The 25,853-nt window shown below is 43.6% G+C and overlaps 2 protein-coding genes across 5 annotated transcripts; one reads left to right on the top strand and one right to left on the bottom strand.

Annotated features, from left to right (window-relative positions):
• Positions 1-3,975: 3,975 nt before the first annotated feature.
• On the bottom strand, positions 3,976-14,598 carry ccdc9 (coiled-coil domain containing 9). Of its 4 annotated transcripts, none has more exons than XM_029843247.1 (17): positions 14,507-14,598; positions 13,699-13,744; positions 13,384-13,488; positions 12,951-13,100; positions 11,811-12,188; positions 11,532-11,615; positions 11,255-11,419; positions 10,960-11,141; positions 10,693-10,754; positions 10,103-10,223; positions 9,758-9,887; positions 9,120-9,642; positions 7,994-8,839; positions 7,754-7,813; positions 7,559-7,573; positions 7,349-7,483; positions 3,976-5,780 (listed from the first exon to the last, which is right to left on the bottom strand). In XM_029843247.1, exons 2-17 carry the CDS (start codon positions 13,699-13,701, stop codon positions 5,776-5,778), a joined length of 2,964 nt encoding a protein of 987 aa, XP_029699107.1. In that variant the 5' UTR covers positions 13,702-13,744; positions 14,507-14,598; the 3' UTR covers positions 3,976-5,775. The 4 variants fall into 4 exon arrangements, with proteins under 4 accessions (XP_029699107.1, XP_029699108.1, XP_029699110.1 ...); XM_029843248.1 differs by having other exon boundaries at positions 14,464-14,586; XM_029843250.1 differs by lacking the exon at positions 14,507-14,598 and adding an exon at positions 14,028-14,201.
• Positions 14,599-18,850: 4,252 nt separating this feature from the next.
• Positions 18,851-25,253, top strand: bbc3 (BCL2 binding component 3). Its single transcript, XM_011608713.2, has 4 exons — positions 18,851-19,197; positions 19,825-20,209; positions 22,027-22,229; positions 23,491-25,253. The coding sequence occupies exons 2-4, from the start codon at positions 19,837-19,839 to the stop codon at positions 23,581-23,583; spliced, it is 669 nt and encodes a 222-aa protein (XP_011607015.1). The 5' UTR covers positions 18,851-19,197; positions 19,825-19,836; the 3' UTR covers positions 23,584-25,253.
• Positions 25,254-25,853: the final 600 nt, after the last annotated feature.

Here is a 25,853-nt window from a genome sequence, read left to right as displayed (position 1 = left end):
ACTACAAAGTGTGTCCTTGCAGGAGTAAACGCTTGTGCTTTACTTTCCTTGATATGACTCAAATGTCCTCTTTTTAACTATGTTTATCGTTGAATTAATTTCATTTGTTGAATTATATTGGTCTTCATAGCAGAAGAATGATTTTAAAAAATATATAGATGGCATGGCCTTCCATCCTGAGCAATAACAGTGCTATAAAAGACAAAAGCAGAAGCACTGAGTGAGCTCATCGGTGTCAACCCTTAACTTTAAATCAGGCTTCTCCACAGCTCGGTAGTTTGTTGAGAGCCTCACTGGTTTCTGTTCTCCCTGGAGGTAATGAATGTTCTGACTGGACTCTAAAGAGCAGAACTTGATCATCAATCCCAGCAATATTCATGGGGTGGATAATTAGTTTAGCAGGGGCTCAACTGTAGCCGGTTGGAGAGAATCCACCATGTTCAGCTCTCAAGTTTATCTGAAGATGTTTCTTCTGCGAACAGTAAAATACATTTATGGACCCCCCACCGCCAACCTCCCAGCACCTCATTCCAGGTTTAATAAGGCAGAGGATATCACTGGCTTTAAAACACACCACTCAGTGTTGCCCATCAAATGTTCCTGTGCTTCAAGGTGACTGAGCTTTTGGCTCGGAACCAAGCTGACGGAGGAGCTGCAGAAGCGTGACGTCACCGGACTATAAAAACATTTACAGCTGTAACGGTAATGTAAGACTCACCAAAACCAAAGCTTGATACTGGTTTTAATTGATGGTTTATTGTTGTTTAGAGTGTCGTGCCACCATTGTCCTCATTGTGGATTTTAATTATTGTACATTTGATTTTGGTTCCACTCTTATCCAGTTGATTACATTTACAAAAGGGCAAAATATAGCCTGAAAGTTTAAAAATGAACAATATTGTGCATTACAAGTGCAAAAATAAAACATTTGTTTGTTTGTTTTTTAAATATATCATGAAATTCTGTTCAAAATGTAGACAAGTACAAGCATTAATGTGTAACACTACATCATCTAAATATAGATGTTAAATATATTAGAATTTAAGATTATTCATTACAAAAGATTTGGATTTTTCTTGGACTTTGGAAATGAATTCTGGGAACTGTCATAGCGGAACAGAAAATTTGAAATGTAAAGTCAAACTACCATTGAGATGGTGTCAGCTGGGCCTTCCCAGTATTAAACTGTCATTTTCCCAGTCAGAATGGCCACAAATACCCGTTTCCTGACAACAGAAGGACAACGCCCACGCTGAATAAATGCATAGTTTATAGAAACAGTGAATCCTCAAGGCTACATTGTAAAGGAAACAGTCTACAATTTCAGGGATCGTAGCCTAAATCATGAGCAGACGGTGAGAAACATACGGAACAATTTCTGCTACAGTATCGCTTGAATTTGCTCTAAATACCTGAAAACAAGCAGCTCGCTGCTGTAGGAAGAGAGGAAAAACAAGGGTCCGTTGTTAATTAGAGCAGTTTGCAGGGTCTGAGTGGATCTTGAGATGTGAGCTGCAGTTCTTTAATGTTGTGTGTGGGGGGGGGGGGTCCCTCCGATCTTTGCCGGTGCTTCTTTGTGATGTTTCTCTGTGATTCTGCATCAGCAACAAAAGGTCACATTTGGGCTTAATGTTTTTAAAGTACTTCCAAGCTTCCCTGGAGATTACACCCCCCTTTTCAAGGGGTCCAAGGGCTTCCACACGTCCTTTATATGAGTGGATTTTGATTGGATTTTTTTACTCTTGTGGTTTCAAAGGACATTGATTTGGTTCAAAAGTTCTTTAAAAAAAAAAAAAGAGCAGAAACTTAAAGTACCAGCAATAAGATCCTGTTTGCAGTAAAATCTTAAACCACATCTCTAGGCTACCAAATGTGAAACAGCAGAGTTTTATGGCATGCATGGATTATACAGTAGACCTTCTGTGGAGTGGACCAGAATAAAGTCTCTCAAATCCAATTCTACACAGCAGAGTTGCAGGAACAAAATGGAAGTTTAACCAAAGTGCTATTGCATATTTTTTGGGGAGTGGATTAAAGTCAGAGTCCCTAGAAGGATCAAGAGGGGGAAAAAACTGATACATATATACACACAGTCCAGTGGAGATGTTTGATGGGGTGAATATACAGAAATAAGAAATATATTTACTTTTTATTAAGGAAGGAGGTTTTTTTTAAAATCTAGTTTAAATAGACATCTGACCTTCTCTCTGCTGGGGGCTATAATGTTTACTCCAGGCTTCATTAGCTATGCAAAATAAAGAAATAAATAGAAAAATAACTTTTAAAAAATGAGCATCTACATGTCGAGGGATGCAAAGACTGCAAGTTTTGTGCAACTGCCAGAAAACATTTTGGTCAAAATATTTCAAAATGTTTCGATAATAGTAAGGGAAAAGAACCCCAAACGTTGGCTTTTATCGCGTGATATATGGGGGGAATAGAAGCTTTCGTTCAGGGTTGTGAATAAAAGAAAAGCCTCCTCCGGGTCAGGATGCGCAAGTGTTGTCCTCCTGCATGCGGAACACTGACGCACCCCAGGTCCACACTCCAAAACTCTGCCCAGCCTCGCTTCTCTGGGTGCCGTCCTCTCTCATCCTTCCCTGCTGGAACTTCCCATCAGGTACGGTCAGCCAGCTTCCGTGCGTGTGCGTGCGTTTCACCCGATCCTCGGCGCGTACTCGGTGCGGTTGGGTACCTCGGTGCTGGTGGTGTTGTGATGTGGATCCGGTGTCCAGAAGAAAACGTAATAAATCACCAGAATGAAAGCAGCCACAGACACGCAGAGGAAATAGACAATGGCCATGGCCACTTTCACCCAGATCTTAGTTGACATGTTGGCGTGTTTGGCCCGCAGCTCCCCGGGGTAGCTCGGCCTCCGCTTCACGTCCCCGCTCAGCTTCTCCGCGGTCGCGGCGACTTGTCTGCCAGCCGCTTTCATGTTGCTCGCCTATTGAGAGGTACAACCTTGGTCACCGATGTCTCCCCTGACTCTTCTTTGCTCGTTCGAGTCTGGACAGCCGAGGCAGCCGCCCCCCCCTTTCCCATCCACGACTCTTTTCTGGTCCCGTGCCGGCGCAGGATGCAGCTCGAGCCGCTAACTGCGTCCTGGTCTTCCGAAAGTGTGTTTGCAGGAGGTCAAATCCCTGGTCCCTCTGAGAGCACGGTGCTTATGGAGATAACTGAACTCAAGAGGACGTCCCTGGCATCAGCTGGACGGGACCGCTGTCAATACGTCGTTGCCTAATCCGGCCGTTTCCGGTCGGACCCTTCAAAAGCAACCCTGCGTCAAAGCCGGCTCATTAAATTAGAAAACCGCGTCAGGGATGAACATGTTGCAACCACATAATGTCGTATTTCGGCTTAAATAAAGACAAATACACTAGCGAGTCCATAAATTCCACTTAAGGAGGCAGGAGTTGGAGGGGGTTCTTTTATTCTGAAGAAAGCCTCCCGGTGTTTCCGGCGCCGCCGCGCGCGTCCGTGCACCGCTTGACGCAGCCTCGGCCGAGGAGGGGCTGAAAGTACGCAACACCCAGCGATTGGGTCATAGTTTGAGAGAAACGTCCCGCAACACAGGGAGCTGCAGCAAATGATCACCGCCTCGCAGCATCTCCCCCACCCCGGATGATGTGCACGGCAGCTGCTCACCGGAACTCAGAAGAGCCGTTTAAAGCATTAAAAAAAGGCTTTCTAGGCGTGGATGAGTCGCATGCTGCCCCAGAAAATGGAGACGGTGCGACATAAACCTTCATTAGGATCTGTTAGAGAAGATAAAAGGAGAAGCTTTTTCTCTTCCTGTCCTGCAGCAGCCAAGGACAAAAGCACAGTTTTCCTGGGACCGACCACGAATTTATTAAATAAATCAATAAAAAGGAGATAAGCAGCAATTTAAGACAAAGATATCAAAACAATTCATCCTGACACTAAGAAATAATCTTTTCTACACACCCAGAAGGGGAAAAAACAGCCGTGAAAGACGTCAGAGTGTACGTTTATTCTCTTAATATGAAAAATGAGATTGATGTGTACATAATACATTTTTGTAAAGCTGTATGAATATCAGAGCTCTTTTCTTCTTTATTCAATAGATGGCTTTGAGACAAGGAAAAAGGATTTTTTTTGTGGACAGATGCACAGCGCTCCAGAAAAGGCTGACGTGGTTGGTTCTCAGAGCAATGTCACGTATGAAACAGGGAGACAGAAATGACTGTCTGTGACTTCAATACTGGAACTGAAGCTCAGAAACATCAATAAAAACAAAGAAAACGTCAAAACGAACCTTTTCATAGCCTTTCATAGGCTGAATTTTGCAACCACAAATAGTGGAATGTTTATTTTAATTTTAGAAACTGTACATGTTGTATTTCCTTCGAAAGGAAATGCACTATGATTTACCCACCCCCCAACACAAAAACAAAGCATTCAATTCGTCTGTATGTTTTCCAACACCAAAGGCCAGCTGCTAAATTTCCAGCACATTTATAAGAGCCATTTGAGAACCAAGCACAACTTTGAGAACAAACCAGCCCTTAGTCTGCTGAGGTATGAGAGGAGAGGAAGGTTTCACTCCGAAAACAAAACAGCCGCAAATAAAATCATTCCACATCACTGATGTTTCAGCACTGGAGGCCGATGAATATCCGTATCCTTGATATTAACAAAAATATACATATTTAACATCCCCACTTATCTTTTTTTGAGAGTAAAAAAACTATTCTTTTGAGAGGCAGTGTGTCATCTGGGTAGAGAGGAAGTCAATTCAAAGGTTTCAACAGAACCGCTAAAAACCTAGCAAAATCACTTCAGTCATAATCAAACATAAGATGGAACAGAACCACGTCCCCAGCAGGGGGGGGTTCGCAAAGGATCAACTAATCTGAGAGCTTTTCTGAGGGATCGGAGAAGAGGAGCAGCGGCAAGGTCACATGTGTCAAAGTGCCCTTAAGAAGACACCTGATCTAAATCAGTCGCTCCTCATAATCACACGAGCCCAGTAATACGTGGAGCAGGCTGGACTCAGCGCCGATATGAACCGCAAAATATAAAAACTTAAAACATCACTGTCTACCTGCAGTGATGACAAGGACTCCTGACCAACAACGGCCGACATTAGCGCCACTAAGAGAAGAAAAGTCTCCCTACAATCTGCCCCAAACAGCAAGAGATGGCGCCCAGCGGCGGTGGCCAGTCTTTACACGGCAACGCCGCCACTCGCTGCAACCTGAGTCATGATGAGTCTGAAATCACTCCGTTGCACGGATGACTGCATGTTGAATGTCTGATTTCGCATATTTAAAGTTAAACACAGTTCAGTTCAAAACCAGACATGGAACGTTCGCAAGCTCATCAGTTATTCACTTATTCCTTTTAAAATGTGGACGCCACGTCACGTAGGGCTCACAGTGGTGCTACAGCAAACTACACTCGAGTGCAAGTGGATTTTTACATCATCTGAATGGGATAATAGTTTGTAATCAATCACGTACAAGTGGCGTTTCAAATGATCCGGCGGAATATGTCATTATCAGACTGGAAATACAGGCTCTCAATGTTCCCCCTCTGGAAAATCTCAAGCGCTAATATATTTTTGTTGTGTAACTTAACACTCAAAGGAGTGAGAAAAAAAACCAACATTACCACGGAGTCGAAAGCTCATGATGTCCCCTTTTGATGACACACAGTCCTTCTCATTAATTATTTAAGTCAAATCTTCTAATTTTCGGTTCCTTCCCGTGAGTCACGGCCACCCCGTTGATGTCGAGTTGAGTCTGGGCTTCAGCCTGTGGACACAGACAGGACAGGAAGGGTGAGTGAAGCTCTGACAGTGTTCAGAACACATTATGGTGACATAACCAAGCACGTTCTTCACATGGACGGGTTTTAAATCAAACGTATTGTTACCAGAAACAGGAGGAGCTCAGGCACGGAGCCATTCTGTTTTTTATCTTACAATATCAGAGCAAATCAAAAAGAGGAAGCAGGAACAGGTTGAGTGTTTGTGTTTACCCGGGGTGTTTATGGGTACTTTGTCATTCATCTCATTGTACTCAGCCAGCCTCTCCGCTGCGCTGTCTTACAAACACGGCAAGATTTAATGCAATTACACTTCAAACAGTCTCCGTTCTGTCTGTGCAATCATCTGACCAGCAGAGTACAGCTCATTTCCTCTAAAAAGCCTTTTAAATAGCTAATTGTGCCTCTAATTTCTCTGGTTTCATGACCTCCACCCAGACAATAACAAACTCATCGACACGCAGTTGCACACAAAGCCGTGTGTGGCGAACGTGCACGGAAACACAGCGAGGTCCGCGTGAGCTCCTCTGTCTTCAGCCATCTATCAAAAATGAGTCACCAGATTAGGTGCAAATGCAATCAGATGAGCCTTTAAGCAGGGAAGACGAAGACAACAACCTTAGCAGCTCTAACCGCTGCTTACATGCCCCAAACGTCCGACATGAAGAACTTCCTGGACACAGTTTCAGTGGAAATAACTTGTGGTTATATTTTCAGGAAGAACTTGGGTCTGAATGCAACAACTCATTAACTTCAAAAATGATAAAGGCTTTTAAAGGCTCATTACTTTGCATCCATTAAGCTTTTTTTCAACAGGAGATAAACAACAAACGATCCTCAGACACGACTGCAGCCAGGAATGTCTAAATCCCGCGATATCTCGAACTGTTCTCTTTACAAACTGCCAGCGCAGACGTCCTGAAAGGCCACCGAGTTAAGATGATCTATCAGTTGTTGCCATCATCTGGAAGAGCTGCTGTTTGATTCGTCACAAACAAATCTCACATTTTTCAAACTGATTGTTTTTTTTTTTTTATATATATATACAAAGTTTATTTTATAAAAAGTATATCCATTAACCTTTCTTTCCTCAAAAGCTTGGTTCCACCGTTCTTCCCTTTAGTCTCCACTAATACTAGAGAACTCATTTACATGTTCCCTGTGGAAACGGCTCCTCAGACTCTCCTCTTTCCTTTTAATCTGGAATAATCGCAACAGCTGCTGAAAACTAATCCAAAAGAGGATCATTCTTGGGGTCTTTAACCAAATATAGTATTTATTAGCATATTACATGTGATAGGTGAAGTAGGACTGAGCCAAACTCTAAAGCTAGGGAGCTCAAAAATATCATGGGTCTTAGCAGTTGGGAATGTACATGAACATAATATATAGAAACCTATTCTGCCAGACTATCATGCTTGTGTGTATTGAAGATATCTATATTTACACCGATCAGACAGGAATCAAGTGTGCATGGAACCATCATCCAGGAGGACGATGGCTAACTTAGGAGGGGAGTGTTGGGAGGTTTCACCACAGTCATCGAGAACCTCACCTGAGGGCGTCTCCTCCGGCTCTGCTTTCACAGCATCACTTTCATCAGGGGCTGAATTGTCAACGTTGTCTTCTGCAGGTACAGATGAGCTCTGGTCGCCGCTGAGGTCCGTGGGAGGAGAGTCCAGGTCCTCTGCTGTTAAAGGTGAACAAGCACAACCACGTCACAATGCTTGTCTAGAGAAAACCACTGGTAAAGCCGGTTACAAACCAGTGGAAGTTGGACCTGAAGGGAAAAACAATGAATGTGGGAGTGGTTATGCTTTTTATAAAATTAAATGCTTTTAAAGTCTAAAACAACGATGAGAGCCACTTCTAAAGCTGAATTTAAGAGTTGGGACTTTCAATATCGTCTCAGTCGCCCATCTTATTTCAGTTGAATGAATAGATTTTTTTAATAATTTACTCTGTGGTGGAGCGGCAGGTGTTTCCTGGTCCATCACCACAGCAGAGCCGTTGGCTTCAGGCGGGGCTGATTCAGTCGGGGCTGATTCAGGCGGGGCCGATTCGGATGGGGCCGATTCAGGCGGGGCCGATTCAGTCGGGGCTGATTCAGGCGGGGCTGATTCAGGCGGGGCCGATTCAGATGGGGCCGATTCAGATGGGACTGATTCAGGCAGGGCTGATTCAGATGGGGCTGATTCAGTCGGGGCTGATTCAGTCGGGGCTGATTCGGATGGGGCTGATTCGGATGGGGCTGATTCAGTCGGGGCCGATTCAGTCGGGGCCAATTCAGTCGGGGCTGATTCGGATGGGGCTGATTCGGATGGGGCTGATTCAGTCGGGGCCGATTCAGTCGGGGCTGATTCAGTCGGGGCTGATTCGGATGGGGCTGATTCGGATGGGGCTGATTCAGTCGGGGCCGATTCAGTCGGGGCCAATTCAGTCGGGGCTGATTCGGATGGGGCCGATTCCGGCAGGGCTGATTCGGATGGGGCTGATTCAGTCGGGGCCGATTCAGGCGGGGCTGATTCGGATGGGGCCGATTCAGTCGGGGCCAATTCAGTCGGGGCCGATTCGGATGGGGCCGATTCAGTCGGGGCCAATTCAGTCGGGGCTGATTCGGATGGGGCCGATTCAGTCGGGGCTGATTCGGATGGGGCCGATTCAGGCGGGGCTGATTCGGATGGGGCCGATTCAGTCGGGGCCAATTCAGTCGGGGCTGATTCGGATGGGGCCGATTCAGTCGGGGCTGATTCGGATGGGGCCGATTCAGTCGGGGGTGATTCGGATGGGGCTGATTCAGTCGGGGCTGATTCGGATGGGGCCGATTCAGTCGGGGCTGATTCGGATGCGGCCAATTCAGGCGGGGCTGATTCGGATGGGGCTGACTCAGTCGGGGCTGATTCGGATGGGGCTGACTCAGTCGGGGCTGATTCGGATGGGGCCAATTCAGTCGGGGCTGATTCAGATGGCAGTGCAGTGGGAGAGACTGCTGAAACCGACTCTGCTTCTGACACCATCACCACCTTCCCTGGAGGAGACAATATGTCTGCAGAGGAGGAGATGATAAAGATAAGGAGAGGAAACGATTAAGGAGAGGAGAGATAATGATGATGAGGTAGGAGGAGCAGAGATGAGGATTAAAAATCAGGCAGGTTGAGTATAGACAAAATGTAACAAGCTACAACTATGTCAGAGCAGAGCTCCTATAAAGTTGCAGATCTGCTGCAGATATCACAAAAATTGGCTGTCCAGCCACTAAAGACGTAGATGGACAGAAAAACATGAAGCGTGATATCTAGAAACACCACTGCCACATCGTTAGTCACCTTTGTCATCTGCTTTTTGTGACTCAGCTGGTTCAATGGAGCTAGAAACGCTGTTTTCATTCTCATCCTCCTGCTCTCGCTCCTTCATCTGAGGTGGGCTGGCCTTTACACTGGGGGGTCTCAGCGGGCTCTCGCCTCCCATGCTACTCCGTGGTGACAACATCTCCATTTCCTCCCCCCAGTCTGATACTGGCCGGTGGCTGTCCAGTGGGAGGAAGGGGCTGAGGGGTTTACCTTCCTCTGGGGACTCCTGAACTACTGCTGGGGGGGGGATGTGCACCTTTGGCCTTGGCGTCCGTTGCTCTTTGGGACTTCCTGCTGACATCTGCGGTGAACAAGGCCCAGGCGATGCAGCCGAGTCCTTTTTGCTCCCGGACGGTTTCTTTTTCCCTTCATCTTTCTTCTCACTGTCCCTGGAGTTGTGGTCTGACGCCCTCCCTTCCTCTACTTCCTCATCATCTTCATCACTGGCATCCTCCCATTCGTCTTCCTCTTCCTCCCCATCTCTGCTATTCTCCTCTGCCTGAAAAACCACATGTCTGTAAGGTTTTGTTCCACAGCTAGATAAATACCTGATGCCATCACAACGACATCAACTGAATGAACACAATTTAATAAGAAGCTGCTGAGCCTCTTACCTTCTCCGTTGTTGGAGGTGCAGCCTCTTTCACCATCTCCTTCTTCTTTTTAGCCTTCTCCTCTCTTTTTGTCCTGTCCTCCTGTTCTTTTTCCTGCTCCTTTTCCCCTTCCCAGCGGTTGTCATGCATACTGATGTGGAGCAGATGTGGACATGGGTATAAAAATTAGAAAACGTGTTTGGTTAACCTGGATTTGCCTACACAGCAATCCAGGCTTAATGCCCTTAACACCTGGCTCCCATCCTAAAACATAGCTGAGTGTAACATTCTTAAGTTGGAAGAGTAGAATTGACAAATTAAGTAGCAATGAGACTTTATAGAGGAAAGACTGAGGTGCAGATTTACCTGTATTCTGGTTTCTGGCCTCGAGATCTGCCTCTACCCCGATCACCTCTAGATCCCGGAGTCCTCCCTTGGGAGAGGAAGTCTCCAAATGTTGGACCTTTAGGAGGACGCTTGTTGTCATCTGGAGCAAATATGGAAAAGGTGATTAAAATTTGAATAAATATGCAATGATTAAGTAAAGGCTGTACTGGAGAATAACCATAGAATCAAAAAGGATTAGAATGTCACCGAAATTTACATCAAGAAAGGTTCATTTTATGGTGCCGGCGGCGACTGCAACCTTCATTTCACTGCCTGGTTTTGCTCAGTCTGTTGTCCTTCTAAAGGGCCGATGAAATCAGTGCAAATGGAGCTTAAAAGGTTGATTTAGACTCCAGGGAAATACAGTGAGCATTTACATAAGGAGCTTAATCAACCGCTATCTACATAACACCCTAAATTAAGTGCAGAGGGGAGGGGAAGCCGTGGCCTGTGATCAGTGCTGGGGTGCATCATTTGTTTATGCGGGATATTGCAATGACGTGTGGTGGAGGTTTACTAAGGGGCAAGTGCAGCCTCCATCGTGTGTGTGCGGGATAGCGTCTACTTGCCTCTTTTGCCACTCTGCTCAGGTGTGCCACTCTCTGTGGACGCACATGTGTCCTCCTTGAACCTGTGAAATAAGACACACACATACATAAACACCCTGACTGCGCCAGAATAAAGACAAAAATTGTCTTTAAAAGAGAGCAGCATGAGTAAAGATTTAATATACTGTAATTGCATTAGTGATGTTTAGCTTTGGAACTGGTTTGCAGACATTGCTTCCAACTGTGTCCATTTATATCCTTAGAAAAACTGGAACAGAAATGCCTTACATGTTTTCTGTCTTCTGAGCGTCCCACTCCCGTCTCCACTGGCCTGTGGCATTACGATGGCGTGCTAGTCTCTCCTCATCGATCTGCTCGCGCTCCTTCTTCCAGCGCAGGTACTCGGCTCTTTCTCTGCCAGTCATTGACATGGTCATGTCTACAGAGCCTTTTGGACCAGACCTTCGACTCTGAACAACAAGTGAGGCGAACTGATACGTTACAAGGAAGACCATAAAAAAGGGAATTCGAAAAACTCAACGACAGACTAGACTCTTGTAATTCAAACTAAAACATTGCTTACGCTCCACTCTTTCTCCAGCTCTGGTCCGGTCTTTACATTGTCAAAGTCCAGCCCGCCCCAGTTTCGCACATGTCTCCTGCTTCCCTCCTTTCGGTCCGTGTCTGGTGCAGGCCCTGAACGTCTTGGATCATCCAGAAAATTACGGTTGGGCTTGTCTCCATCGCCCTAAAGAGAGGAGTTCCACATGTTACGCGTAAGGAATACATAAGGAAAACTAGGACAGAGGTTTCTGTGCTACACCTTAAACCAAAACGCTTTCAAAAATAGACTCTCGTACCCGCTGTCCTCGCTCATATTCTGCTATTCTCTCCATTTCTTCATTCATCTTTTCAATGTTTTGCCGCCTCTTTTCCTCCCATTCCTGCACATTAACAAACGGCAGCACAAGAAGTGACATTATTTACCATTTTATAAATGGAAGTACACTGGCAACAGCCATAAAAAAACCAAGAGGGATTTAATAAGAGTAAACAAAAACAAACAAAACAGGTCTTAAAAAGAACCAAATAAGCTGTCCTACTTTGCAAAATCTTCAATGTAATTTATTATTACGCACCTTGGATTTTCTGTCTATGCCCCCTGGTGTCCCTCCTCCCCCTCCTCCTTCTCCTCCTCCTCTTCCTCCTTCTCCTCCTCCTCTTCCTCCTTCTCCTCCTCCTCTTCCTCCTTCCCCTCCTCTTCCTCTCCTTCCACCTCTACGTCCTGGTCCCACTTGTTCCCCATGTTCTCCACTTCTGGGCGTCCTAGGTTCCCTGTCTCTTCTCTCCTGACGGCCTCCACCACCTCCTCTCTGCCCTCCACGACCAAGCCGCCCGGATCCTCTTCTCCGAGGAGGACTTTGTCCCTCACTTGGGCCTCCATAACCGTCACTGTCCTCCGATGTCTTCCGTCCACGGGGCACATTGGGTTTCCAGTCATTTACAGTTCTCTTCTCCTGCATGAAATAGACGACAGAAGTGATCACTAGGAGCAAACAGGATGTTATGCAATCATTCGGGGGAACACGGCTCATTATGAATAAAATTTCTAAACAAAAATGAAATGAATAAATTAGAAATGACTAAAATTAGGTTTGAGGAAGAGCAAGCACAAATCCAATCTATATATATCCATGATGTGAATGTCTCCTCATGTTTTTGCATATTATAATTACTGTCTGCTGTCTCGCTGTCTTCCTGTGTGCTGATGTTCCAAGTCTGCTCACCCCACCTGATTCTTCCATGCCTGCATGTCCTAATGTATTACTGTAGCTTCAAGGCTGCCTGAATCCTTGATCAATTGTATCTCTCTGCATCATGTATATGGTCGTCTAAATTATTTATATACATCACCATTTTAGATATATGTGTTTTAGGTCGTATCGAGTAAATGGTATATAAGGTAGTGGTGTGGTGGTGGTGACAATTAATTATTAATTAGCTAGCCCAGGGACTGCAGTTGAAAATTAGCCACTTGGCTCACGCTAGTGTTGTGCTGAATATTGGACACTGTGCCTTTATAAAAATAAATAAATAAATAAATGGTTTCATGCTTCGAGTCTGAATGCAATAATTTTGGACTCATCCTATCCAAACAGAATAATGCACAGACATAATAGGACTGAAGAAAGAGGTTATTAACACAATCTGTGAGTTGTCATTTCATGTTTCTTCCATTGTGATGAGCGATAGCTGATATAGCTACAGCTGTAGATTACCCCTGTTTGTTTGGAGAGATCAACAGTGACGGTTATGTTTTCTTTCTCTGTCCTCCTCCGATCTGTCTCTGTCTCTTGAGGACGGGGCTTCCTAGGTGTCGTCACAGCGATGCCCTCCTGCTCCGCCTTTTTTTTGTCTTCCTCAATTTCCTATTAAGAGTAAATGGCAGATTTTCTGTCGTCACAAGTTAATAAAAGGATCCTTGGACATAATCGACAATCAGGATAGTTATACAAAGGTTCAAATTTTCCAATTAATATTGGAAAAAATAGTTCCCTAAAATCCTAAAATTGATTTACACTTTACACAATAAAATCTTACAATAATGTAATAATAAAAACCTAAAACTGTAGGTCAACACCATTGTTTATATTTCAACTGTAAACATATAGTTATATGTGCCCTAAATCCTGCATAAAACACACAAAATACCTGGTATCGCTTGACCAGGGCTTCATTCTTCTTTCGCAGAGCTTCGATTCGTCTGTCCAGCTCTGCATCCTTCTCCTCTTTGGTCTTAATATCTACTGCTGAAGACTGTTGCAAACCACCGGAGGTTGAGAAGGTCAGTAATAGTGAATTATATGGAACAATGGAATAAATAACATCGCCCATCTGTAATCAGCTGAGTGGGCATGAGCTATAGAAACAATAGCGTTCTGTGATTACGTGTACTGGACTGACATAAAAACTATGTCAGTAATTATTATCATAGATGCATTCAGAAGTAGAATATATTTTTCTTACCATTTATGCCTTTTGGATTTTAATCAAGCTTTACTGCTTGATATTCCTGTGGAAGAGACAAAATACAATCAAGGCTTCTAGTTATTTGATTAATCAGTATCAATGCGTTTCAGCAAAGTTTAAAGAGACACAGAAATTGTGACCCAGTTCAAAGGCAAAACAGATTAAACAGCCAACAGTTTATGGTACTTGATGTTTGTTAAGATCAAAGAACCACATGTGTTATGGTGCACTGCACAAGACCAACTCAAAGTTTGTGACACACTTCTACATTTTAAAGTCTCGGGCCAATTTCTAGCACATCAGCTGCAATAATATGTATCACTTACAATGTTCCATCAGCCTTACGTGCACTGACTTTGCCCTGCTGAGGGAATGCGTAGTCAGGTAGACAAGTGGGGATGTTGGCGTGCGTGTGCGCGGGCGCATGCGCCACAACAGCCCTAAGGAGTAACGCCTTATGGTCTTTCTAAAGCGCAAATAGGCGGCTACAAACGTGAGTGTAAACCAAGATTTGTACGATAAAATGCAAAAGAAACAAGGCGGTTTAACGGCGCTTTTCCTATCAGCGATGATTCCCGTTTAGTTTCGCTTCTTTCATTTACGCTCATGCATCAAGTCTGCTGGGAAGTAATCTAAGCACACTGAGCCATGACTGATACAAGGCGCTGAGGCTACCACAGTGGCGACACACTACCTCAGCAAACAGTACACAACAATATCAGCATTTGCACACACACTTGGCGTACAAAGTGATTGGAATACCTCTAATAACGTGGCCTGTAAAGGATCAGGAACGACGGTTTACCTCGCAGTTCTTTGCTAATTCTTGCTCCTCAGAGTCTAGAGATTATTCGGCTTCCTGTTAGCTGCGGCTAACTTCCTGCCAAATAGTGAACCCCTTAGTAAAGTTTAAAGATGCAGTACTGTTCATGCGCAAATGTTATAAAATAGTGCGTGCAATCATGCAATGATGCGTGGGTGATGTGAAATAATGGTTAATAATAATATGCCTTTAATCTTTTTGCATACAACTGCGCGTATGATTGCTACAAAGTGTGGATAATTTAACAGGAAATGTGTTTGTTTGCTTGCTGTCCGCTAGAGGGCAGCACATACCACAAAGGGTTTGCAATCACGTCGTTTGTGCGCATAAAGTCCCGCACAATCCTGTCGAAATGTAATTTTATGTAATCAAAAGAAAAATGAAAATTCGCCAAATTTGTTAAATGTCATCATCCCATATAAGCATCTAACAAAACCCGAAAAAACAATAGAAAAAATGATGCTAAAATCAAATAGACAACATACTGTGGTTTCTGATGTGAAACCGTAACTGTAACAATATAAATCTAAAGCTGAACTTTTAAACACGGTTATAAAAAAAGTCTAAAAACTAATCTGTTACATCCTAGTTATTCATATTTTGGAAAACAAAAACAAGTTTTTATATATAATCATAAAAAATTAAAATCCAAACATATATATGGTATGAGGAGAGTATGTAACCATATAGCAACGTGGACACACACACACACACAGGGAGAGAGAAAGAGCAATGTTATATTATCCCAAGGCCCACTTTTCACACACAGTCAAAACAGCGTTGTTAGACAGAAAACAGTGAGTAACGACCATGCAGACTGTGCAACCTGAGCCAAAATTCTTTACATCACCAGCAGAGAGGAGACTGAGGGGTGGAGGGAAGTCAAGACACAACAGACAGTTGCTTCATCACACATGTCACAAATGTCATTTACTTAACCCGAAGTGTACATTTATTATATGAATGACATCATAAGTTGGTCACAGAAAAGTTGTTTAAACAATATTTGTGTGCAATGAATTTTTGGGGTCAAAAATTATAACAATTATATCTATATTGAACAGTGGTTTCTGCGACCTTGCATGACATCGTATTTTATAATCTCACATGATATTGCATAATGTATGCATGGTTTCATTATGCTGTGACCTCACATGACATTGGAATACATGATGAAGCAATGTTACATACGGTAATGTCATGTGAGGTCTCCTCTCCCCCACAATTAAATAAGATGGTTAACTGGTTAACAACAGATTATGTAACATAATAAGGAATCTGATCATCAGATACCATTTATTTATTATTTTACCTGGTGAATTATGTTTATTCACATTCTATGGATAGTAATATAGATATCATGCCACTTCCTATAAACGGTATTTTTAAAAGCTTTGATATTATTACGTCATTTCTTTCCTTTTGTGATGTGGGTCAGCACAGACTCAGGTAATGAAGAGCTGTGGATCCTCTTTCAGCGGAGTGTCGATCTCAGGGATGAGATCATTGTGGTGACAGTCAATTAACAACCTCCCTGGGAAAACCACGAGAACCCTCAAAGGCTCCGGTCATACGACCAACGAGGCCTCTTGATGATACGCAGAACAAGACTGACATCAAAATATATGAGAAGTCTGACTTTTCTCAGCCAGTCATAACCACCGGCTCACAACAGCTCATCCTCGGTACAAATGAATGGCGTTAGCAGATTTTCCTGTCAACAATATAACTTAAAAATGCTTTTTGAGCCGTGTCCTTATCAGAGGTGAGAAATGCTCAGAACATATATTCATTTGCATATTGAACCATTCAAATGTTATTAAGCCTAATTTCTAAGCATGAGAAAGTCCATCTGTGAACTTTCCTGATGTGCTGCAGATGCACATTCCTCTACACTGTGTTGACTTGACTTATCATCACAGGGATTTGTTGGGCTGTAGGACACACACCGACACACATGGTCCATCCATCTGACCCCTGTCTGGGGTTAAACGGATGAGGTAATGGTGTTGCTCTTCAGAGGTCCAACACCTCATGTGTCTCGGCTTATAAAACCATCAGACTTCTCAAATTACTTCCTCTTTGCAACAACTGTATTTTCCCCTCAATGCACCATGGGCCTGTCTTTCTCCTTTATTTATTTATTTATTTATTTACCCCTTGTGAAGTGGCACAATTTCTTGAATTAGATATTTCTGGTTTAAAGGAGCAGAGGCATGACTGATGTGGTATCCTGTCTCTATTATCAAGAGCAGCATTAGAAAACTAGCTCTTTTATTTTTGGTCAATTTTCTGTTTTAGAACTTGACCATGTTTTTGTTCCGGGACAGACAAATAATAATCCTGTCATGACTTTAACAAGGGTGTGATAATGTTTAATGTTGTTATTTTGGGGGGACTTTAATGACTGAATGAATGAAGCTCAAAAATAGTTTTTTATAAACTGGGAGGCATAAGTAGATAAAAAAGGTAGAACAAAAAAAAGATGCAGTAACAAAAGATGCAAACGAAATGTCCGTCATTTTACTGCAGGAAATTATGCACGTTTGATGGAAGGATCTTTGAGAAAATAGGGCCTTGGGGACATATTTTCATAGATTGTGAAGCTGCGGACATGACTGAAGTGCACAGATAGGGAAGTTTCTGAAATGAAATCCAAAGCAGGTCTCATTTACATGCTTATCACAGCTCTGCGTGTGCTGAAAATGGGCCTCAAAATAGTGTGGCCCGTCTCACATCAACAGCAACGGAGAGAGAGAGAGGGTGTGTTGAGTCTATCAGGTGCCATCATGTCTCTAGTTGCATGGCTACACTCAGGTTACACCATACGCACACATGCTACAGGTGGAAAACAGCACTGAGGGTGCCGTCTGGAACTGGACACACGGATGGTGACATCAGCAAAGGTGCCATCACTGGTTTATTTGAAGTACCTGCTGCTGTGATGGATGCTGGTCTTTACTGGCACTAAAACACAATGTCAATATTGAGAAAGCTGCTTCCATTGCATTTAGTTTAAAAACTCAAATATGTATAACTCTAAATCTGTCTGTCTGTCTGTCTGAAAGGACATTCGCCCAGGCATGTACCTAAATAAGACACACCCACTTCACAGTAAACAAAGGGGTGTCCACCAATCTGCTGATAATGGAGGTAAGGGGACGCCCCCGTTTACAGCCGACTAAACAACCCCCCGACCCTGCGGCCCAGCTGAGCTGACGCTGTCTCATGCCCTGCAGCTGAGAGTTGTGCTGGTAAGACAATGATCTGAGGGTCAGAGATCAAGGTGTTGAGGGGGGCTGATGTCATTTGGGATGCTAATCTAATGCAAGGTTTTGGACCCAAAGCCTGAACAATACTTCCACTGTTTTGACTTGTAATTACAGCACTAGTTCAATTGAACTAGAACGAGAAATAAAAAACATTGATTTTATGCATGGATATGCAGTTAAAATGCAACAAGAAAACTATAATATATGTAAATAATGGCAAGAATTATGTAAATTCTCTATATTCTTATTGAAGCCATTTGGACCAAGCACTTAATTACAAAATACAATGTACAAATATTTTTACGATATTTATAAAATAGCAGCTTATTTTGATGGATGATTTTGTTGAGTGAATCAATCCTGTCATCAGGATGCTTGTGACACTGTCATCCTTAAACTTGCAAACTACCCACACTCTGAAAGATCCTCCATTTAAGGAGATTGCACAGGTGTGTGTGTGTGTGCGTGTGTCTGTGACACAGGTGGGAGGAGCAAGACCAGCGTTATCACTAAGTAAGGAAACGAGGAAGTGTCTTTTGTATTCCTGAGATTAGAGATAAAAGTCTAAAAAGTGCCACTTGGGAAAAAAAAAAGAAGCTGATTCGGGTGAGCAGCAACATTTAGATTTCATTTTTAAGAACAGCTCGATAACATTTTTTTTTAACACAAACATTCAAAAGCACATCATCATGAAGATAGACAGGGAAACGGAAGCATCTGGTGGACTGGAGCATGTCAGTACTTGTTTGTAAACACAGCGACGGAAGACGCAGATAGAGCCCCATCAAAGTAAAAGCACGAGTTGTAACGCTTTTGGCGACCAAAAACACGGGCGCTACTCAATTACACGTATCCCACAATTGTATTAAATATCTTTTCCTAATGTTATGCTTAACTATACGTAGAGTTTTTGTTGACTCATTACACAGCGAAATACGCGAATACCACTATCATTTATTTGGAAAAAATCAACAACGCGCGAGCTACGGATATTATTTTGAAAACTGAAACCGGATGTTATTAACAGCGACTCAGCCTTGGCTGCCTTATAAGGGAAGAGAAGCCGCGGGTCAGGAGCAGACCGAGACGACGCGACCAACTTTCCCGCGAAACACGCCGCATCATATTGCATGTTGTGTGCGGTTCCTTCACGTGTATTTTTGTTTTGATGGGTTGATGGGATGAAAAGGTAGCCTATCGAATGTTATTTAGGACAGTCCCTGTCGGGGCACTGGAAATGGAAGGACACGTTTGATATCTCCTGCACTTTTTCCACGTCTTGCGATCATTGGCCGGCCCGATCTATTTTGACCCCTTTTTTTCTTTCGCCGCCGATGTCCAACCGTTATTGCAGCTTTCCGACCTGCTGACTGGCTCACCGTCGATCATCAGATATTCCGAGTGAGTGCTTTAATCCACACGAACTGGGTCTTTTTTTTAATGGCCGGCTATGAACCGGGCAGTTCTGCGTTGCATCATCTGCCCGGCATCTGTCCGAAAAAGCTCGCATTTCTTATCCTAATTTCTCGTTGAGAGGCCATAGCGTTGCAATCATTGCATTCAGCTCGATTTCACGGATATTTTCGCATTAATTCGCCATTGAGTTGAACAAATATTTAGCTAAAGCAAATTTATCTGCAGCGTTTAATGTTTTCTGCTTGATACTGACGATATGATACTGGCGTGCGTTATCAGCAGGCATCAAGGCTCCTTTCCGTGCACGCTTCAGGTTGTTCTGTGTGTGTGTGTATGCGTGTGCCAGTCCTCGTGCTCAGGCAGCACGGATTTGTTTACTAACACAAGTCTCGTGCTCAAACAGCAAAGTCGTCATTGCTGCCCCCTAGCGGAGAAAGAATATAAGCGATATATAGTGCTGAGGAAAGGGAAAAAGAAGGAAAAATTAAGTGATTTTGCCTATCGTAAAATACAAATCAGTCGATCAATTCGGGAAAAAAGAAATATATCCGTTTGGTTTATACACGATATTGTTTCCTCGAGTTAAAATGAATTCTCCTTTATTTCTTAAAGGCTTCTTTTGAGATGGCCCGTGCAGAGACCATTGAAAGTGTTGGGGAAACTGGGATTGGAACACATGGTCTCTTTTCTCAGCACAACACCTGCTGCATGGAGCTGACTCGTCCTCTCCAAAGCTGGCCTGGACTGCTCAGCACTGCTACCATCACCATTAGCCCTGGGAATGCCAGCACCCCCGTGCACCGCCATCATAACGACCACAGCCTCCAGCCTTTGCAGGCGATCAGTGGGTCATATCATTCATCTTACCTCCACCCCGAGGGCCAGGCTCAGCCCCAGCCTCACCACCAGTTACCTACTTTATCTTCGGCAACTCATCCTTTGCCACTTCAAAATCAGGGAGGAGAATTTGACGAAGGCTTTCCAGGACAGCAGTCAGGTAAAGTACTGACATTCGGCTATAACAGCAAAAATACCACAATGCTGCATGGGTGAATGGTAGACACTTAAACTTTAGAAGAGCAGTGAATGGGGCAGTTACAATTCAACCTGTTGGAAATAAGAATTTTGTTGCTGTGGTGCTGTGGAGTTAACACGTGCGGATATAAGACTTTAGAGAAGGCTCCGCCACATCACTTTCTGACCAGGCTGGCAGTTAGCAGGGGAGTATCTGTCACATGCAGCCAGATACTGAGTGTGTGTCTGTGTCTGTGTGGCCACGGTGGGAGTGTGTGTGGGGGAAGTCAAACTTTCATTGTTCCTCAGATGATTGAAAACATCTCAAAGTGAGGCAGAGTAACACACACACACTCATACAGGCTTTGCCGACTATTAGCTGTCCGGGGTGGATAAAAAGATACATTCAGGCAGTGTATTGGCAGGCTTCAATATGGAAGGTTTAAATTTAGGACTTATCTAGTGTTAGTCGACATCTTTCAAGCGGTGTAAACAGATAGTTTATCCCCCACCTCCTGTCTCAGCTGTAGGTCAGCCGTGTGTTTCAGGCATGTTCAGACTTGTCCTCTCCAGGCAGAGAGAAGAGGCAGCATTTCCTGCTGTCAGCCACATAATAATTAGGCTTGTCAGTTATGCACAGTTTGTCTCCTGCTGTGGGGCTATTTAAATATTTATTTTTCCAGTATGTTAAACTGTCAGATGCGTTGATCCATATTCTATCACAGCAGGAAGTTAATGAGTAAATTAGAAAATTGTGCAGACAATAGTTTTACAAGTAGTGTCAGAGTAGTGTCAGTTTTTCACTTATTTTTGGTTTGGTCAGAGTATTTGTGATCACATTTTTCAACATTTTTTAGTGAATTATTAATGAGATTGATGTCAAATGAACAGCATGAGCACCACTGAGCTTCTTCTTTTTCAATAAAAATAGAGTTAGAGTGATAGCAGGATCTCCCTAAAGCACCTCCCCTTTCGTCCAGTAACATTTAACTGGACAGACTCTGCGTCACCCAGTTTGACTGGTGCACCAAACACGCTGCAGGTTGGTTACACCCACCACGTCATCCAGCCTATCGCACCGTGGCGCTGTGCTCAGTCAGCCAATTGTGCTGAATAATTTTTCGACAGGCTGCCTCAGAGTTGCCCTGGCAACAAGCCAGTGATTTCCATTTTTTTTTCTTTATCGCTCTCTCTTCTCTCCGTCTAGCGACCCGTATCTATAAAATATACATTTTAATCCTCGAAACAGAACCCAGGAAGCTTTGAGTGTGTCTGCTTGTCCAGAGGCAGGAGGATTTCCCCAATATCTCCATGTTACATATGGGATAAATCCACATAAATAAGGAATCTGTTTGTCTTATGAGAGCATGTCGTGCATTTTTTTGGAAAAACAAACTCAAAATCTCTTAAACACCCACATAATACACTCACACACACACACACACACACACCACACACACCAGACTTATTAAGAAGATTAAGAGATTATACTCCAAAGTTCCATGAAGAAGAACAAATTATCTCTAAAGACCTGAAGTAGTACCACAGTAAAGACCTGAAGTGTTTTTCAGTGTCAATGTTCACATAAGTTTTGAAAATATATTAATCAGGAAGGTTTCTCTTTTGGCATCAAAGTTGGGAAAAGTGCATCACATTTTAATTGGGGACCAATCGGAGTCTCTGTTTGAGAGGTGAAACACGTCTCAGCACAAAATCAGGCATGAGGAAGAAAACGGTTCAAACAGAAAGAAGGAATTCCAGATTCAGTCTGATTGACAGACTTTGGCCTCTCTGCTGTAGGCTTGGACCAGAGGACACAACAGGAGCGCAGCCACCGACGAGGACCTCTGCCCGACCTGCTGCCACAGACGGAGCACCTGTCCAGGCTTTCATCCCCTCCCAGAGGCCCCGACGACGGCACGTTACAGCTGAGGGTCAGGAGGGTGGCCATCCAACTGAGGACCATCGGGGACGAATTCAACGCCACGCTTCTCCACAGAGCGGTAAGTGTGGCGACCGAAAGTCCCTTATGATTCCAGCGAGGGACCACAGTGGACGCTTGTGTGGCGTTTTTAAATAGCACGTAGCTTAGCGAGCGCAGCGGAGGCCGAAAACAGACAGGGTCACCGCGGCAATAATCCGCAACAGCAATCATTAAAGTTCCCAAAAAAAGTTTACTGGAGCTCTTGTAGTGACTCACGCTGACAGCAGCAGAGCGTCCAGCGCGTTCTAAAACACTCGAGGGTTTCTGTCGTGACTTATGTGGAGGTGCAGAGGGTTCAGAGTCCTTGAACCCAACAGGGTATTTCCACTGTGTGTGTGGGAGGCTGCAGCAGGCCGAGGGGGGGGCAGGAGGAGGGTTCGTCACAGTTTCTTTTTCTTTCTGTCCTTCTCTACCCATGAACTGGGTCTTTAGTGCCATTCTGAGTGCAACTGTAACCTCAGTCGTGTAAAAAAGGAAAGGAAAAAAACGGGATGTTGCTGGTCTGGAGACATTTCTCTTTTTCCCACTGGTGCCGTGTTTCTGTTATTGTGTTTTTTTTTTCTCTGCCCCATCCTGCCCCTCCCTACCCAATGTGTGAGGAGTCGCTCCTCCTCCCCCGCTACACACACTTCCCCAATTCTCTTTCCTTTGCAAAAAAAAAACAAAGATGATGTCACCGTCTCTTTGCACTGAGTCAGGAATAAGTCAGCACACACGACACACACATGCACACACCCTTTGCATAGCAGGGTTCCTGGCATCGCTGACCTCTCCTCTGCCTCCTCTGATTTTTAAGGGGGAGCCGAATGTGCATGCTTTGTTTTACCATCAGACAGTTTTCCTCTGCTTTAATTTTCAAACTGAGGGAAGAAATGACCAGTGAAAGTTGTAAGGGAAGGAAGCGGTGAGAGAGGATCGACCACCTCGTTGAGGGATGCGTAGCTGACGGTGTGATCCTGAGCACAGAAAGACACAAACACTGGTAGATCTCTGCCTGGTCCTCATCTGTTTCTGTCCATCCTGTCAAATCCTCTGTCTTTTAAAGAGAATTAGCAGCTTTAGGGATTTCTTTTGCAACCCAAATCAGTATCTGTTAGTTTTATACCCATTTATACATCAGGCCGCAGTGATTAACAGTGTTTGGTGTGTAAAGTCATGATAAAATGATATAAAATCCTAATACTACGGTAATAACATGACATACTTTAGAGCAGACTGTAACCTGGCTGAGACGTGGAGGCACAGGAGCTCGCGCTAACCTCTCCCCCTCTCTGTTACAGGATGCTCCCTATTGGCAGGACTGGCGAGATGCCTGCAGAGTTTTACTGAATTTCATCACCCAGACTCTCAGCACGCTCTACCGGCTGACATAAGCACCCAAGCGTTTGGCATGTGGGGCCACTGGCTGCTGGAACGTTGCAAAAAAACACTGGGGAGGATTAACCAATTTGGAAATCAAACATTTTCTATAGTCTGTGAGACTACCCATTAGTCAGTCTGCTGGCTCAGACTGCTGTTGAGAGAGGAAATCCCCCTTTTTTCCCCCTGTGTATTCAGTTAAATTTACACGTTTCTGGATTAAATCTGTTGGTGTACTGTAGGGGAATGACTGTAATTTTACATTTCAGACCTGTTTAATTTTACATTTCAGACTTGTCCTGATAATCCAAGCTACAAAGTACGACACTTCGATGTCTCTCCCTTGTCTTTGAAACTGTGAAAGTGGATCCTGAGTGGGGACAGGTCAGGTGCTATTCCACCAACGGGCACAAAGTGAACCTGCCTCCCAACCTGAAACTGCTTCAGTGCATCATATAATGTGCCTTCCTGCTCAGCACCCTTTGTAGGCCCAGTTTTACTTTCTGTCAATCGGTCAGACACACAGATCCAGAGGCGGCCCCTAAAGTAAAGGTTATTAGATACATATCCTGCCTGCATTCCTCTGCAGCAGCCCTGCAGTCAGTGCTGGGACCTGCCAGGCTGATTCCAGGTTCTAAACAGTGTTCATAGTTTCTTGATCATTTGTAAATATTTTTTTGGAAGATGAAACTATCTCTCGTGTTTTCAAGAAATTTTAAAGTACCTTTCAAGCTGTGAGTTCGCTGTCTTTGGGAGACCTTGTTTTAAGGGGGAAAAAAAAATTAAATACATTTCTGAGCAGAGTTTGAATTTAAATCCAGTGGATTTGAGTTAGGAAAAAATCTATGATTGAATTTTTTTTGACTGAAATGAAAAGAAAGAAAAGTTAAAATCTCCCTCTTGGTTGTGCGACTGCATTCATTTTTGCCTTGGTGAGAATGTTGACAGCTCATATTAAGAGCATAATTTATTTTAAAATGTAGCCTTACTGTAGCATTTTTATGTTCACTGTTATTTATTTTGTTTTTACATTCCTCAAGAGTATGAATTAAGTGCTTGTGTTAAACTGAGATTTACAATACAATGTTTTCAAGAATTTTAAAAAGATTATTATCATTACTGAAATTCCAAATTTAGAAAACCAAAATGTCCTCATTGGCATTCTAATTTCCAACAGTACAGATGGTAAAACGTGGTATAGACGCTCAGTTTCTTTCAGGAAGTGTTAAAAATGTGATTCCCATCAGATTCCAAATCACTCAAAACGGGGTTCTAATTAACCATCGAATGTTTTCTGTGCTTTTTACTTGCTTGGCCTTGAATTGTTGATGTCCTTCTGTTGTCAGCTGAAAGTCCTGGATACCAATTTCAATTGGTGGCTGAGCCAGATGCTGAGCTAAGACCACTCTGGTATTTTTAGTTTTCGGTTAGTTTGTCATCTCATTTGCTGTTATCGCATTTATGCTGACCGTTTTTTGATGCCTTGTAAATGCTTACAGTTGTGTTCTCTTCCATTTTTTAATCTAAGAGGTCTGAGGTTTTCCTTCCTACAATGATGCAGTGTCATCACACACAGTGTGTTTGGCTTTTTTTCCCCCACCATTTTTGTACACTTTTTTTTTTTTTTTACAAAATTTTGTAAGTCTCTTCAGTTTTTATACAATAAAGTTAAAAGAGAAATCTACCCATGTGTTTGGTGTTTAATCCCAAATAAACAGGACAAGAAATTACCATTCTTGTACGCCAGCGAGATTCTCTGAGAAGAATACGTGTTTCTTTTTAAACCTCATCTTTCCTGCTACTGGTTGACACTGGAAACCTCTGTGGGTTGTGGCCACCCTGGCAGGACAGAAGAGGACAGCAGTAATTAACTGGAATGTGTTGCCACAGATGTTTACAGATGTTATTGCCTCCGGGGGTGAGGACACCACCCTTCGGACATGCGTGACAGTAGGTGGACGGACACCCCCAAGACCACCCTCACATCTGGAAACCACTATGGATGAGCCGACACAACACTAAGACCCCTGCTGTGCACGCACAGACAACTACACCCACCGTGAGTGTTTACAGGACAAACTGGTACAAGAACGCCATCAAAATACCTTTTAACATCTTTTAAATAATTTAGAACAACCAATATCTCATGTGTTCCATTAAAAAAGTCAGCATTCTGTTATTTATTTGTTTTACTGTTTTCTTAAACTGGGAAAAAAAGGAGCTGAATGCAAAATAGAATAGGACATAGAAATAGGACTTAAAACTGGTCTGTGTTGGGAAAAGG

This window comes from Takifugu rubripes, chromosome 11, assembly GCF_901000725.2.
Source record: "Takifugu rubripes chromosome 11, fTakRub1.2, whole genome shotgun sequence".
In the NCBI taxonomy this organism is placed as follows: domain Eukaryota; kingdom Metazoa; phylum Chordata; class Actinopteri; order Tetraodontiformes; family Tetraodontidae; genus Takifugu; species Takifugu rubripes.
This window is presented reverse-complemented; position numbering and strand designations above follow the sequence as displayed.